The 17,435-nt window shown below is 39.2% G+C and overlaps 1 protein-coding gene across 1 annotated transcript in view; it reads left to right on the top strand.

The window, feature by feature from the left end:
• Window positions 1-17,435, top strand: part of NUDT3 (nudix hydrolase 3) — a 118,732-nt gene that overhangs the window by 65,361 nt on the left and 35,936 nt on the right. The window contains exon 2 of the mRNA XM_028509296.2: window positions 7,148-7,258. Within this exon, the coding sequence (XP_028365097.1) occupies window positions 7,148-7,258 (111 nt within the window). The remainder of the gene's footprint in view (window positions 1-7,147; window positions 7,259-17,435) is intronic.

Genomic DNA, 17,435 nt, shown 5'->3' with positions numbered 1-17,435 from the left:
TGACTTGAATGCCATTGTCTAGAGTTTTCTTTGGAAGAATTTAAAAAAATTTTTAACTTGAATTAACATAATTATATTTGGGTTCTTTTTTTGACAAGGAATTTTTTAAAAATACAAGATTGTCCACAGTTATTGGGGAGAATGGGTGTTAACAATGATCCCCTTCATTTTTTATGGAAAAAGTATATTATTTTAGTGTTATAACTTAATATTACAAAACTAAGGATAACCTTCTGTATGGCCACTCTCCTGGAGTCTAAATTCTAAAGAAGAAAGTAGTGGCATTGACTCTTTTAGCTTTTAAAGAATTACTATAGTCCTGGCTGGTGTGGTTCAATGGATTGAGTGCCAGCCTGCGAACCAAAAGGCTGCTGCTGATTCGATTCACGGGCAGGGCACGTGCCTGGGTTGCAGGCCAGGTCCCCGGTTGGGGGAATGTGAGGGGCAATTGATTGATGTATTTCTTGCACTTCGATGTTTCTTTCCCTCTCTTTCTCCCTCCCTTCCCTTATCTCTAAAAAAAAAATATTTTTTAAAAATAAAGAATATTGTAATCTTAAAACCAGTTTTATTTTATTATGTTCACATAACATAACATTAACTATTTTTAAATGAAGAAGTCAGTGGCATTTAGCAACCACCACTTCTATCTAGTTCCAAAACACTTTTCTCATTCCAAAATAAAACCCTGTACCTTAAGTAGTTACTCCCCATTTTTTCTTTCCCCCAGTCCCTGGTAACAATCAGCCTGCTTTCTATCTGTATGGATTTACCTGTTCCGCATGTTTCATAAAAACAGAATCATACAATATGTGACTTTTTTATTCTGGCTTTCACTTAGCATAATGTTTTCAGAGTTCATCCACTATGTAGCCACATTTTGTTTATCCATTCATTGATGGACATTTGAATTACTGCTACTTTTTAGCTATTGCAAATAATGTTGCCCTGAACATTTGTGTGTAAGTGTTTGAGTACCTATTTTTAGTTCTTTGGGATTTTCTGTTCTGAGAGTGGAATTCCTAGATTATATTTTAATTTTATGTTTAACTTTCTGAGGAACCACCAAATTGTTTTTCATAGTGCCTGAACTGTTTTACATTCCTACCAGTAATGTGTAAGGGTTCCCGTTTCTCTACATTCTGTCAGTACTTGTTATTTTTAAAATTACAGCTATTCTAATGGGTATAAAGTAGTATCTCATGGTGGTTTTACTTTGCACTTCCCCAGTAACTAATGATGTTGCACCTTCTCATGTGCCTCTTGGCTATTTGTATGTTTTCTTTGGATAAATGATGTTTGTCTTTTTGTTACTGAGTTGTGAGAGTTCTTTATATATTTTGGAGTATCACAGCTATTTTGGATATTATACTCATCACATAGATGACTTTTTCTCCCACTCTGTAGGTCATCTTTTCACTCTTTTTAAAAAATATAATATTTTATTGATTATGCTATTGCAGTTGTCCCAATATTCCCACTTTTGCCCCCCTCCACCCAGCACCACCCCATTCCCTCCAGCATCCCCTCCTTAGTTCATGTCCATGGATCATGCACATAAGGTCGTTGGCTACTCCATTTCCTATACTGTTCTTAACCTCTATTAACCTGTCTATTTTCTCCCCCAGCCAATTTGTTCTTTCTTTTCACATTCTTAATGCACTTTGGTGCACAGTAGTTTTTAATTTCGATGAAGTCCTGTTTATTTTTCCCTTCATTGCTCATGCTTTTGGTGTCAATGATTAAGAATTTGGCATATCTTTCCAAATTCAAAGTCATGAAGATTTACCTCTGTTTTATCATTTTAGCTCATACGTTTAAGTTGTTAGTCCATTCTGTGTTAATTTTTGTATATGGTATAAAGCAAGAGTCCAGTGAGGACTCTTTAAAAACAAAAGCTCAGGCAACCTTTTGGCTTCCTCTCGAATCTCCGTCTGGTTCAGCCTCCTCATCTCCACTCCTTCCTCTACCATGTCCCCAAGGGTATCCAATAAGACCTGCAAGGTGAACACCTCTGGCCCTCAGACCTTAGCAGTTACTTGTACTGAAGTGGGCCCTGTACCCACATCAGCTCCTCAGCCTTTTCCCAGTTGTCCTGGACACCAAAGTGAATCTGGCCAGGGGCTATAGCAAGGCTGGGAGTATGGGGAGCATCACAGCTCTCTAAGTGACCATAGCCCGCTGAGTCCTTGAAGCTGAGGTGGACCCTAGCATCCAGGCCATGCACAATCAAGAGAAGGAGTAGATCAGGAGCCTCAACAACAAGTTTGTTTCCTTTCATCAATAAGGTGCAGAGTCTGGAGCAGCAGAATAAGATTCTGGAGACCAAGTGGAACTTCCAGCAGCAGCAGATGACTCGCAGTAACATGGACAGCATGTTCAAGAGCTACATCAACAACTTTCAGTGGCAGCCGGACACACTGGCCCAAGAGAAACTGAGGCTGCAGGCAGAGGTTGACAACATGCAGGGACTGGTGGAGGACTTGACGAATAAGTACAAGAGTGAGATCAACAAGCACTCAGAGTTGGAGAAAGAATTTGTCCTCATCACAAAGGATGTAGATGAGGCTTACATGAACATGACTGAGCTGGAATCCCACCTGGAAGGGCAGACTGATGAGATCAACTTCTACAGGCAGTGGTAGGATGAGAAGATTTGTGAGCTGCAGTCCCAGATCTCTGACACATCCCTGGTGCTGTCCACAGACAACAACCACTCCCTGGAACTGGATGGCATTATCGCCAAGGTCAAGGCCTACCATGAGGAGATAGCCAACCACAGCTCAGCTGAGGCTGAGACTGTGTACCAGATCAAATATGAGTAGCTGCAGACATCGTCTGGGAAGCACAGAGATGATCTGCGTTGCACGAAGACAAACTTCTGAGATGAACTAGAATATTAGCCCACTCCCAGCTGAGATCAGGGCCCTCAGAGGTCAGAGAGCTTCTCTGGGAACCACCATCACTGATGCTGAGCAGTGTGGGGAGCTGGCTGTCAAGGATCCTCAGGCAAAAGTGGCTGAGCTGGAGGCCACTCTGAGAACCACTAAGCAGGACATGGCCGGACAGCTGCATGAGTACCAGCTCGTGAACACCAAGCTAGCTCTGGATGTGGAGATGGCCACCTACCACAACTTGACAGAGGGTGAGGGAAACCAGCTGGAGTCTGGGATACAGAACATGAGTATCCATACCAAGACCACTAGCGACTACTCAGGTGGGCTGAGCCCAGCTTACGGGAACCTCAGCTATGGCCTGCGCTTCCAAACCAACTTGGGCTCTGGTGGGGGCTCTTGCTCCTTCAGCAGCACAAGTACCAGTTTCTCCAAGAGAGGGGTTGTGAAGAAGATTGAAACCTGAGATGGGACGCTGGTATTTGAGTCATCTGTGGTCCCTACTGCCCTGAGAGCCTGTGGGAAAGGAGCTATGCAGGGAGAACGGCGGGCATAGGCTCAGCCCCAGTCCTCAGCTCACCCTTGGGGTAGAGGAGTTTACATGCCCCCAACTAATCATGTGGGTTGTTTCCCCCAAAATATCATCTCAGCTGGCTCTGTCAACCCTAAAAGAAAATATGATAAAAAATAAAGCAAAATTTTGTGAAACCTTCACTTTGTACTTTTTTGAAAAATATATAATAATTATATTTTCCATTACCATTTAGTCCCTTTATACCTCCATCCCCCCAGCAATCACCACCCTGTTGTCCATGAGTCCTTTTTTGCTCAAAACTTCCACCTCCCAACCTCTCCTACCAACTAGCTGTCATCTGTTCTCCATCTGTGAATCTGTCTCTGTTTTGTTTGTTAGGTTTGTTCATTAGATTCCACATATGAATGAACTCACATGGTATTTGTCTTTCTCTGAGTGGCTTATTTCACTTCAAATAATGTTCTCCAGGTCCATCCACACTGTTGTAAAGGGAAATATTTTCTTCTTTTTTATGACTGAGTAGAATTCCATTATGTAAAGGCCCCATAGTTGTTTTATTCACTCATCTATTGATGAACACTTGGGCTGCTTCCATATATATCTTGGAGATTGTAAATAGCACCGCAGTGAACATAGGGGTGCTTATGTTTTTTCTCATTAGTGTTTTGGGTTCCTTCAGATATATTCCCAGAAGTAGGATTGCTGGGTCAAAAAGTAGATCCATTTTAAATTTTTTGAGGTATCTACACATTGCTTTCCACAGTGGCTACACTAGTCTGCATTCCCACCAACAGTGTAAAAGGGTTCCCCTTTCTCCACATCATTGCCAGCAAGTATTATTTTTTGATTTATCGATGATAGCCATTCCAACAGTTGTGAGATTATATCTCATTGTGGTTTTTATTTGCATTTCTCTGATGATTAGTGATGTTGAACACCTTTTCATGTATCTGCTGGCCATCTTCATACATCTGTATGTCCTCTTTGGAGAAGTGTCTGTTCAGGTTCTTTGCCCATGTCTTAATTGGGTTGTTTTTTTGTTTGTTTTGATTTTTGTAAGTAGTTTATAAATTTTGGATATTAACCCCTTATCAGATGCATCGATAAATGTGTTCTCCCATTCTATGGGTTGTCTTTTTATTTTGTTGTTGATTTCCTTTTGCACTAAAAAGTGCAAAAACTTTTTAGTTTGATGAACTCCCATTTGTTTATTTTTCTTTTGTTTCCCTTGCCTGGAGAGATATATCCAATGAAAATTTTCTATGAGCAATGTCTGAGGTGTTGCTGCCTATGTTTTCTTCTAGAATTTTTTATGGTTTTTGGGTCTTATATTTAAGTCTTTTATCCATTTTGAATTTATTCTTTTGTGTGGTATAAGAAGATGGTCTAGTTTCATTTTTCTGCATGTATCTGTCCAATTTTCCCAACATCATTTATTGAATAAACTATCTTTAGCTCATTGTATGTGCTTTCTTCCTCTGTCAAATATTAATCGACTGTAAAGGTGTGGGTTTATTTCTGGTCTCTCCATTATGTTCCATTGATCTATGTGTCTGTTTTTATGCCAGTACCAGGCTGTTTTGATTACTATGGCCTTGTAGTATAGTTTGATATTAGGTAGCATGATTCCTCCAACTTTGTTCTTCTTTTTCAGAGTTGCTGTGGTTCCATATAAATTTTGGAAATATTTGTTCTAGTTCTGTGAAACACATCATTGCAATTGTGATAGCAGTTGCATTGAATCCATAGATTGCTTTGGGTAGTATGGACATTTTAATGATGTTACTTCATCCTATCAATGAACATGGTATGTGCTTCCACTTATTTGTATTGTTTTTCAGTTTCTTTCTTCAGTGTCTTGTACTATCCAAATACAAGTGTTTTACATCCTTAGTTAGATTTATTCCTAGGTATTTTATTCTTTTTGAAGCAATTATGAATGGGATTGTTTCTTAATTTCCCTGTTAGTTTGTTATTGGCATATAAAAATGCAACTGATTTCTGAATATTAATTTTGTATCCTGCTACTTTTCTGAATTTATCAGTTCTAGTAATTTCTTGGTGGTATCTTTGGGGTCCTCTATGTACAGTATGTCATCTGCAAATAAAGACAGTTTTACTCCCCCCCCAATTTGGATGCCTTTTTTTTCCTTCTTATCTGATTGCTGTGGCTAAGACTTCCAGTTTTATTTTGAATAAGAGAGGTAAAAGCGGACATCCCTGTTTTGTCCCTGATCTTAAGGGAAATGCTTGTAGTTTTTGCCTGTTGAGTATGATGCTGGCTTGGGTTTGTCGTATATGGCCTTTTTAAAAAATTTTTTTATTTTAATCTTTGTTCAAGTACAGTTTTCTCCCTTTTACTCCCATTCCAGCCCACCCACCCAACCCTCCCCACTTCCCTCTCATTACCACCCTCCCCCTAGTTTTTGTCCATGTGTCTTTAAATTTGTTCCTGTAAACCCTTCCCATTCTCCCTTGAAATTCCCTCTTCTCTCCCCTCTGGTCACTGTCAGTCTGTCCTCTATTTCAGTGACTTTGTTTATATTTTGCTTTTTCTTTGTTTTGTTGTTTAGGTTCCTGTTAAAGGTGAGATCCTATGGTATTTGTGTATATGGCCTTTATAATGTTTAGGTACATTCCCTCTATTTCCACTTTGCTGAGAGTTTGTTTTTTTTTAATCATAAATGGGTGCTGAATTTTATCAAAAGCTTTTTCTATATCTGTTGATGTAATCATGTGTTTATCATCCTTCCTTTTGTCTATGTGGTAAATTATATTTATTGATTTGTGAATGTTGTAGCATCCTTGCATTCCCAGAATAAATCCCACTTGACCATGTTCTTGCTCTTGCTCTTCTCCTTCTGGCATCCCAATGATTTGGATGTTGGAACATTTAAAGTTGCCCTGGAGGTTCCTAAGCCTCTCCTAATTTTTTTGAGTTTTTGTTTCTTAGTTCTGTTTAGGTTGAATGTTAATTTCTTCCTTTTGTTTCAAACTGTTGATCTGAGAGTTTCCTTCTCGTCACTGTTGGTTCACTGTATATTTTTCTTTATTTCACTTTATACAGCCTTCACTTCTTCCTGTACTTTGCAGCCATGATCAACCATTTCTGTGAGCATCCTAATTACCAGTGTTTTGAACTCTGCATCTGATAGGTTGGCTATCTCTTCATTGTTTAGTGTTTTTCTGGAGCTTTGATCTGTTCTTTCACTTGGGCCATATTTCTTTGACTCAGCATACTTGCTGTGTTGTAAGTGGTGGAGCCTTAGGTGTTTAACAGGGCAGGGCAACCCGCTTCTCTGAGTTGTGGCACTGTGTGGAAGGGGGAGGGGTCAGAGAGGGAACAATGCAGCTTACTTAGCTCTTGCCGCCCTGCTTTCAGTCACTTCCCCTGCTTCCTACAAGCAACTGGTGCCCTTCCAGTTGCTGCCCTAGTGCTGATTCCTAGGTGGGTGGGCTTGTGTACATTCTAGAGGACTCCTTGGGCCACTCAGACTCTCCTGAGAGACTGGTTCAACCCCCGCTGCCACAACCTCCACAGGTTTTACAGCTAGAGGTTATGAGACTTTAATTCCCAGTGCTGGGACCCTGGGTTGCATGGTCTGTATTGCTCGCTCCCCAGTTGTCCTCCCATTTTTATCTTTATGAGAATGTAGGACCACCTGGTCTACCTAACTTTTGAGGTTTTTAACCACTATGTGACCTGTGTGACTTTCAGGTGCTACTCGTGAGCAGTAGTCGCCATCCAGACCGATGGATTGTCCCAGGAGGAGGCATGGAGCCTGAAGAGGAGCCGAGCGTGGCAGCAGTTCGTGAAGTCTGTGAGGAGGTATGCGCTGAGAAAAAAGAGCATGGTGTACCCTGTAGACGTGAAGCTTTCCTGTATGTAGTTTTTTGTTTATTACCACTCACTGATAAACATAACTCATGATCATAGAAGGCATTTGACAGTTACCACGTGCCTCCTGCAGTCAGGTTCTGACATGGTGATGTTTATTAGACACCGCCCTACACAGGGCAAGTGTTCATAGTGGTGACTGTGTCTGATTATACCAGACAGCCCTGTGATTTCCCTTGGATCTCTTCCAATACTGCATCTCTTACCTGTAGCAGAACATCAGGAATCAAATAGTTTATCAGCCCTAAGAAATAAGAAGAGCAGGCCATGTTGGTATAAATGTCTCTTTCTCATTAACCTTTGGATGGGGAGGAGGTGGCCCTAGTTTTCCTGTTTCCTCAGTCCTGACCATAGAACAGTGGCTAAAGCAACACTTCTGTTAGCCAGAAGCTGTTAATGGTGCAGCTCTAGAGATAATGGTATCTTTTTTAAAAAGTTTAATCACGTGATACTCAACATACATATGTTCAGTTTCTGGGCCATTCCCAATACATCTAACTAGATACTTGAGAATAAACAGTCAGAAGAAGTAAAATCTTAGACCCTATTCCCTCACTTCAAGAGCTTACAGTTGGGTTGGGGAAACTAAGAAAGAGATTGCAATTCAAAACCAGGAAGAAGGAACTAATGTTTCCTGCCTCTTGGGGAAACACCACTCTCTGCTCTGCTTATGTTACTCATTGAGGAACTCCTAATTGGTGCTTTAAATTTCATTATTCCTGTTTACTTCCCCTTACCACATCAGTAGTATTTTTAGATCCATTTTTTTGTTCCAGAGGGGATGTAAGACTGATTCTAAGGACATATAAAATGACACTTAGAACAAGTCTAAATTCTACATTTCTTTTGGGTCCAGCACTTGCTGAAGTCCATTTAGGCTAATCTTACTTTTGGAATACTCCACGAATTCTTGTGTCCCTCTCATTATATGCCTGGTATCTGCAATTAGATTGTAATCTCTGAGGACAAAGATTATGTTTCCTACTATAAATCTTCCCTTTCTGTGCCTAATTCACAGTTAGGTGGACAGAAGTAATTATTGCATGCTTGTGTGACAGATGAAATAATAAAAACCCTGCAGAAATACCCCAAATGGAAATTATTAGCATTCTTTGTGGAGGATTCCAAAGGTTTGACTATTCAGATAAGTGCAATAGGGCAGTTGGTGGACCTCAGCTGCATCCTTTCAATTTAAGTCCATTTTGCTCCTCTGGTAGGTTCTAAGGCACTTAAGGCAAAGTGATGTTTGACAGAGTACTGTGGCAGTTGTACTCTGACATGTTGGAAGCCCTGAAATAGAATGAGGGTTCTAGAATTGAAAGATAGGAAAAAGTCCAGAGACCCTGTTCCAAACTTACTACTTGGTTTTAGGACCTGTGAGGTGAACTCTGACAGCTCTACCTTTGTAGGGGACAGTGGGATTGGCCATGTCTCGGGAAAGCTTATATTAGTTGTTGTTACTGTTCTCGTTTGGTTTTTGAGTGTTGTGGCTGGACGGTCCCTAGGTTGTGCAGGTGCCGCTAAGATGTAGAAAACTAGATGATTGCCATAAGAGGTGCAGCAAGGGATAGGACAGGATACAGGGTGCCGTGCCTTTGTTTCCTGGAAATTCTGCACCATCCTTCAGTGAGTGAAAGGGAGAATAGAGTGAAGTAGGAATAAAGTACTTGGTACGTGAGAAAGTGAATGACCTAACACAGATAATTAAACACTATTTCTCATATGTTCAGTGTCTGATCTACCTCCTCTCTTGAAGGGAATCCTGAGCTTAAAAATTAAACTGAGCCTGCCATTCTCAACCCTGAAGAGTCCTGTCTGACTTTGAGCAAAATTTTCTCCCCCAGTCCAAGGAGAGTCATGCCATACCTTGTACCTTATTCCATTATATTGAGAGGGTAAAGAAATGTCTGTGACTGCTTGGACATTAGAATAAGTTATCACATACAAATATTTGTACAAACAATTAAAAATTAAAGAAATATGTCATTACAAAACCAAACCTTTCAGTGGCTTCCATCAAAATAAAATGGAGGGGTTAGTTTTTCCAATTCCATGCGTAACAACAGAGAATAAGACTTGGAATCGAAGAGGATGTGGTTGATGTTTTTTATTGCCCTTAAAGGGTAGCTTTAATAATCCGAAGTCGCTATTCAAGGATGTATTTAGTTTTCAAAACATTATGACTTTTTTCTTGTACACATTCAAAAACTTTGTTCTTTCATAATGCTTATAGATCAGATTGCTCTGTAAGCAGAGGAGATTTTACTAGTCACTTTCTTTTTAAAGATCTTATTTATTTTTAGAGAAATGGGAAGGGAGGGAGGAAGAGAGAGAGAGAAACATCAATGTGTGAGAGGTACATTGACTGGTTGCCTCTCACACACCCCTAACCAGGGTTCTGACCCACAACCCAGGCATGTGCCCTGATATGAAATGGAACCAGTGACCCTTTGGTTCGCAGGCTGGAACTTAATCCACCGAGCCACACTAGCCAGGACTATTAGTCACTTTTAAGAGGCCTTTGGATAATACTTACATCAGTTAATTGAAGACTTTCAGATGTTTCGGTTGCATTTACAGATTTTACATATCTGACTGCTCTTTAAAGAATTTCAATTATCTGACTTTCTGACTTAAAAAACAAAGACCTCACAAAACTCTTCAACAAAAATGTCCTATGATTCTCATATATTAAACTTACACCTTACAAATAAGGTGAGTCTTAGGTTCTTTAAATACAAGGGGGACCAAAAACAAAACAGAATTTATTTATTTAAAAATTGTGTATTTTTCTTACATATTTAAAAGTACTCTCCATTTGATGCAATACACCTGTTGACACGTGTTTTCCACTGCTCAAAGCAGTTTCTGAACTTGTTGATTTTGATACCTTCTAGTGCTTCTGCCATTTTTTTCTTTCACCTCTTCCATATCAGCAAAACATTTCCCTTTGAGACATTTTTTTCATCTAGGGAAACAAACAAAGGAAGAGTCACTTGGGACCAGATCAGGTGAATAGGGAGGGTGGGGCACGGGGTCATTCCAGTTTTGGTCAGAAACTCCTGCACGCTGAGTGCTCAGCGCAGTGTGGGCAGGTGCACTCTCAAATCACCCATCGTGAAATCGGCAAATGCGTTGAAAGAGTCTTTAAAAAAAAAATCACTGAAGCTAAACGCAGCCTCTCACAACAATGCCAGCTGTTACAGATGGGTTCCTAGAACTCACCTAGCAGAGGAATCCTGTACTATAAGGCCCCGCCCTCCAGAGGATAATTTTGGTTTTTTGGGGGTCCCCTTTGTATTCCCATGGTGTATGTAAACTTAAAACTTCCAACTTAAAATCTTAAGTCAGAAATAAATTAATTATATTTTCAAACTTGAGGTTACAATCTAATAGGCCAAATTCTTTTAAACATTACAAAATATGTCTGGTCTCCTTCTTAATATAGAATTTACTATGACTTTGATTCTCAAACATTTCTATATTTCATTCTAAATATTTCCGGTACTGAAAGATGCTTACCCACCAAAGAAACTGGCCCTCCCTGTAAATGAGGTCAGGACTCTTGGGTGGCCTGGTGGGAAACACTAATCCAGTTCACTGTCAGTCTCTCAGGACTCTCTTACTTCACAAGACTGGTGGTCATGCAGGCCGCACGTGTGGGAATGGGTATTGGGTGAGCAGTCTGCAGCATCCGGCACATCTGGCTAACTCTGCATCTTAATCTAAGAATTGCTTCTCTCATGAGGTCTTTCTGACCCTGTAGACTTGTTTCTTTCTGTGTGCCCAGTTTAATCTGCACTTCTAGCATCATGGTGTTGATCATCTTTTATTGGTACCACATGCTTAAGTCTTCTGTGCTAGCCTCTATCTATACTCTGTGTAGTCAGGTACCATTCTTTCTTGCTCACTATTGAATCCCCAGTGCTTAACATAGAGCAAGTGCTTACGAAAACACAATTTTTGTATTTTATAATTATTACTATTATTAATGTGACCTCGAGAGCAGCCACGTAAATGCAGTTGAGTTAGATACTTTCAGGTTGTTAAGAGTTAACGTGCCTGCAAGGCCTTCAGTTAAATGAGGAAGAACATAACAGTATTGCAGCAGCTGCCCAGCCAGGCTGTGCAGAAATAAAACCTTGGGTCACTGTGCACAGACAGGTCTTACTCACAGTGGGTGGACATTGGGCATGCCATGTAACACAAGCAGCCTGGTCGCTGCACTGATGGCCCTGACCCTCCCTTCCAATGTGGAGGAGCTGCTTTTGTAACCTCAGCCTCCTGGCTTCTGCTTACCACTTTTTGTTTTGTGTTTTTCCTCCCTGGTCACCACTCACCTGTCCATCAACTCTTTGTATCTCACTTTCAGTCTTCCTAGGAGAGACTCTGATTGGTTTTGCCTTGTTATGACCTTTGGGCAGAGTTGCCAGGCCACATTGTCAGCTTCTGGGCATTTTGAAGATGTTTGCTGTGCCTTTGCCCCAGTTGCTGATTTCTTGTTTCTCTAGCTGTGCTGAGAGTGGCAGGTTCATGTGCTATGAGCATAGCAACCTGTGCTTCAGTACTATCTGCAGCAGCTCTCCCAAGGGTCCTCTGTATATAGTGAAAAGATATTTATGAATACAGGAATATGTTTGCAACCCATTCCTAGGTGATCAAAGCTGCCTACAAAACAACATTTATGATACAAAATCGTTTATTGGGGGAGAAATGTGTGTGTAACTATTTCTGTAGAAAGAATAGATAGCACTGCTATACACTTACTATGTGCTAAGTTCTGTTCTCAGCGTTTTGCATATATTGCCTCACTTAATTCTCACCATACCCTGTGAGATAGGAACTATTTTTATTTACGTTTTACAGAGGAGAAAAAGACTGAGGTTCAGTGAGAGTAAATAGGTTGTCCATACAAATTGTGTCCAACTAAATGTGCTCAAGTGCTTAGTAAGATTTGCATCCAGAACATCTAGTCAAAGCACCCACACTCCTAATGCTGTGCTCCTTGAAAGCATGTTCGCCCACATATTCACAGTGGTTATCTTGAGTTAGTTCATAGGTTTTCAACTTTTTCTGCATTAAACATGTATTTATTTTGTTACTAGAAGAATGTTCTGTATAAAGACGAATGGACTGAGATTAATAAGTAGTTTATTGTGGCAGGGCTAGGAACCATCAAACTCAGCCTGTTCGGAAGCTTTGTTCAGCCAGTTTAAAAGTTTCAGCATAGTGTCTGAACTTCAGAAACAGATAAATCTGTAGAGCTTGAAACATTAGCAATTACATATAAAGAGCTAACCTATTCCCTTTTGTGAACTGGCCTCCATTTTTTTTTTAGTTGCTTATAGTTAAAATCCTATTATAGTGACTCTCAAAGGGTTAGAGGGAGAGGCTTTTTCCCAGTGCCACTAGGGGCCTTGGTAACAGTGCATCTGAAGCCCAGGGCAGCAGAGGCTTGCTGGAGCAGCCTGTGATACTCTCTCTGTAACAAAAAAGAAAAGCACCTCTTTGTGTGTTTTCAGAGCTATTCTTTCTTGCTGATCAATGGAAAGGTAAAACTGTTGTCTGACAGGGAGAAAAGAGAGAAGCTGTGTCTGAAGCTATTATGTCTTCTGTTCGTCTGTTAACATTTCCATTTCATTTACTCACTCCCACCTCAGCCAAATTATTACAAAGATACAGGGCATCTGAAAACTGAAACAGAAAGAGAAAAATTATGTGCCTACCTTCAACTTCATTCTCTTCAAGGTTGACAATGTTGTGGGTTATCTATCGCCTTTAGAAAAATGTAGTCAGTGATGATAATTGAGAATGTGCAGCCAAATGCCCATTCCTTTTATCTGCTTCTTCGTGTCAGCAAGGCCCACATCTATGGAACCATTTCTAGCATATAAAGTAGGTAGCCTGATAATTTACCTGTGACATAGGCCTGGCTTTAAAAAAACAAACAAAAAGGTAGCTTGTTCTCTGACTTTCTCACGTGTCCTGATACTACATTTCTTTGCTGCTGCTTTGGCTCTTACCACTTGTTGCTTTGTCATATAAACTCACCATCTCAGAGATTTCTTCCATTTAGTGGCGTTTCCTTAGACTTCTTCGTACCTTGGTACCCTCCTTCAAGTTGTTGATGCACACTGTCTTACATAAAGTAAATTTTATACTTTCATTTAAGAAAGTTTTTTGAATGTCTGGATGCCTTAATATAGTACAAGGATCATAACCACCTCAAGAGTTCAGAGCTGTTTCATAATTATTTATAGCCTTACTCATCTAATGTCAGCCTATCAAGAATTTATTGTAACCCTTCTTGATTTCATTTGTATTTTCATATAAGAACATGGAAAACGCCATAGTGAACTTTATTTTTAAAATCTATCTTCTTAGTCCAGTTCCTGTACTGTGTGTTTCCTCTTCCTGCAAATAAATGTTTGTACTACTCTCTTGTATGTATCCTAGCAACCAGAAGTCTCCAAAGGATATCTCAGCACTGTCTCTAACAGGGGCAGTTTTCTGTCTCTTGTTATACACAAGTAGAATATTTTAGAAGCTTGTGACTACTTGGGAATAATTTATGATACAATTTTGTTAACCTTTTTTCTTAGCTCGTAAGTATTTGATTCTTTTGAAATGGAGAAAAGAATGAAGGCTTTGTGTGTCTGTGTTGTATTTTGGTCTTTACAGTCTGAATAGCTGTGAATAGAAAGTGGGGATAAAGTACCACAGAATTATTAAAGAATAACATGATTTTTTTAAAAATCCAGAACTTTAATGACAAAGTATGTATCATAATATATGAAGTATTTTCAATCATTTCAACATCCTAAACAGGGCAAAGGTATGTTCATAGACCAGGGTCCTGCAGCTCATACACTTGTAGGGAAGGGGGCAGGCGGTTGGTGGTGGGTGTAGCTCTGACTGAGAGTGAGGAGAGCCTGCCCTAGTCCCTGCTCCGGCTCAGCCGGTAGTCATCCCATGGCAGTGAAGACCCACTGTGGCTGTGACATTTCAAGAGAGACTTGAAGCTGGATTCTCATATCATATCCCCTGATCTTTCAACGTAGACAACTAATTTTTGCAAAGTTTGTTCATCAATATAATATAAGCATATAGATGAAGAGAAGCAGCAACAGTAGTACTAAAAGACACATATTGAAAAACATCTATAAGATGTGTTCTTAATTAGGTGGATGAGCTGTGTTCTAGGTTTTTACTTTATTCTGACCCATAAACTAAGCTCCAGCTTCTTGGAAGAACTCAGTTTTATTTTTTTAGTCTTCTAAACAAGTGAAAGCAAATAAAGGTTTTTAACCTTGGGAATATTTCAGTGTTTAGTGGAAATGTTAATAAGAGAAAATACTCATATATCCAGATGTAAATTACTGTAAATCAAAGGAGATCACAAATCATCCCCATTTGTTTGTTGAAAAGTAGGCTTCATTTAGATAGCATTTTCTGAATTTCTATTTAATTTATAAGGAATTTTAAATCACACAAATAGAAACTATTAGTAGTAAGGTATATGTATGGCTATTCACATCTATAAATCTATATTAAAAATAAAAAAGAGGTACAAAAATAGAAGAAATTTTCTATATGTTTGAAATTGTTCAAAATAAAAAGTTGGACAGAAAATAGCCACAAATATTTATCATGTGCTAAAATATATTTAAGATCTTAAGGAGGAAACTATGAAGTACAACAGTATGCTAAAGACCACTCTTCCTGAGATAAGTTGTGTTTTTGTAAATACTGCCATGTCTTCATTTTTACTTGGTAAGGAGACATATTTTTAGCTCCTTTAGTGATCACATTATAAAATGTAACAATTTTCATGTCTCTTAATACATTATATGTAATGATCTTATTCTGATGATTTATTCTTTTTAAATAAGTTAGGGGATGTGATTTAAAATTCTAGGAGAGCCTTTGTTCACTTAACAGGGACATATATTTTTGTGTGTGGAAGCATCCGTATCCTGTCCTCCTATGAAAAGCATATGCACAAAAATATAACAAAAAAAGTAAAGAGCTTTTTCTTAGGAAAAATAATTTTGACCATATAAAATGAACAGTGAAAACATACTGGGTCTCAGTGTGGAAGCTGCTGTGGGGCTGTTTTATGTTAGAGTACAGAGTGAATCCCGCAGATCTCTGGCAAAGGCCCTTAAGTACATCCATATTGAATCTCTTGTTCCTGGCAGCTAAGAATTCAGGAGGGGCCTCTCCTCAGTTACAATTCAGGGATGAAAGGAGACCTTGGCAGAGATGCTGCCTCCTGTGAAGGGACTGGTTGAAATGCTGTGATAATCCCTGTGCTCAGCATTTGCTCTGTGCTCCTGTGGTCGGTGGTGTACCCGTAACTCAACTCCGGTGCCAGAGCAAGGAGGCCTCTTCTTTCAGAGGAAGGTGCCTCTGTTCCAAGGATGTTACAAAATGGTAAATGGCTACCCCTGGGTTACTTCTGTGATTAATTACTTCTAGAGTCAGAATTAAAATGAAAATTTTTAGTGACTGTCATTTTAGCTTTTATAAAAAATACTTAAGTAGATACTCTTGGCTTTATGAAAAGTGGTATTCAGAATGTTACTACATATTTTTGTTAGTGACCATTTTATTGTAGTTTTAATATATAAGTGCTTTTGACTAGGAATTTTCATTAGTGACCATTTTAGTTTAAAAATATAGGTGCACCCTGACTGGCATGGCTCAGTGGATTGAGCGCCACCTGTGAACTGAAAGGTTGCTGGTTCAGTTCCCAGTCAGGGCACATGCCTGGGTAGAGGGCCAGTACCCAGTTGGGGGCCTGAGATAGGCAACCATTCAATGTTTCTCTTAACACACTGGCGTTTCTCTCCTTATCTTTCTCCCTTCCTTCCCCTTTCTCTAAAAAATAAATAAATAAAATCTTTAAAATACAGGTGCTTTAAAAAAAAATAATGACCAAAAAACACTTGTGGAACTACTAAGTAATTATAGCAAGGTTACAGGATATAAATTATTTTCAATTTTTAAAAATTATTTTACACATTTATGTTTAGTCAGAAGGGAAGAGAGGGAGAAAGACAGGGAGAAGAACATCGATGGGCTGCCTCTTGCAGGTGCCCCAATCAGGGTCCAGCCCGCAACCAGGGCATGTATCCTGACAAGGAATTGGACCAGCCATCTTTTCATTTGCAGAACACCCAACCAACTGAGCCACACTAGTCAAGGAACAGGATACAAGTGGTAATATACAAAAGTCAATTGTTTTCCTGTTTAACAGCAATGAACAAGTGAAATCTGATATGAAGACACAGTACTGTTTACATTAGCCACCCCCACAAATGAAATACTTACGTATAAATCTAACAATGTATGTAACAATGTATGTAACAAGGTCTCTATAAAAATAACTATAAAACTGATAAAAATAAAAGAACTAAATAAATGGAGAAATATTCCATGTTCATAACTAGGAAGACTCGGTGTTATCAAGATGTCAGCTCTTCCTAACTTAATCTGTAGATTCAACAATGGTGTGAAGAATTGCCTGAGGGAGTTGGAGGTGCAGGGTGGACAGGGGCAAACAGGGCAAATGGGGAAAAATTGGGACAACTGTAATAGCATAATCAATAAAATATATTTAAAAATAAATTTGTGCACATAGTATTCATTGGTTCACAATATTCCTTTATTATCCTTTTGATTTTCACAGGATCTGTAGTGATATACTATTTAGTTTCTCATATTAATAATTTGTATCTTTTTTCCTTATTTATCCTAATTAGAGACTTTTTGTTGATTACTTCAAAGAACCAATTTTTAATTCTCTTTTGATTTTCTGTTTTGAAATTTATTGATTCCTGTTCTAGTTGGGTTTTTTTTTCCCCCCTGCTTTGGATTTAATTTGCCCTTTTTCTAGTTTCTTTTTTTTAAATATATTTATATATTTTACTGATTATGCTGTTACAGTCGTCCCAATTTTTGCCCTTTGCCCCCACCTCTACCTGGGAACCACCATACCCTCCAGCATCCCCCTCCCTTAGTTCATGCCTGTGGATCACGACTATAAGTTCTTTGGCTACTCCATTTCCTATACTGTTCTTAACATCCCGTTATCTATTTCCTA

The sequence above is a fragment of the Phyllostomus discolor genome, chromosome 4 (assembly GCF_004126475.2).
Source record: "Phyllostomus discolor isolate MPI-MPIP mPhyDis1 chromosome 4, mPhyDis1.pri.v3, whole genome shotgun sequence".
In the NCBI taxonomy this organism is placed as follows: domain Eukaryota; kingdom Metazoa; phylum Chordata; class Mammalia; order Chiroptera; family Phyllostomidae; genus Phyllostomus; species Phyllostomus discolor.
Note: the sequence above shows the minus strand (reverse complement) of the source record. Positions and strands in the feature narration are given on the sequence as shown.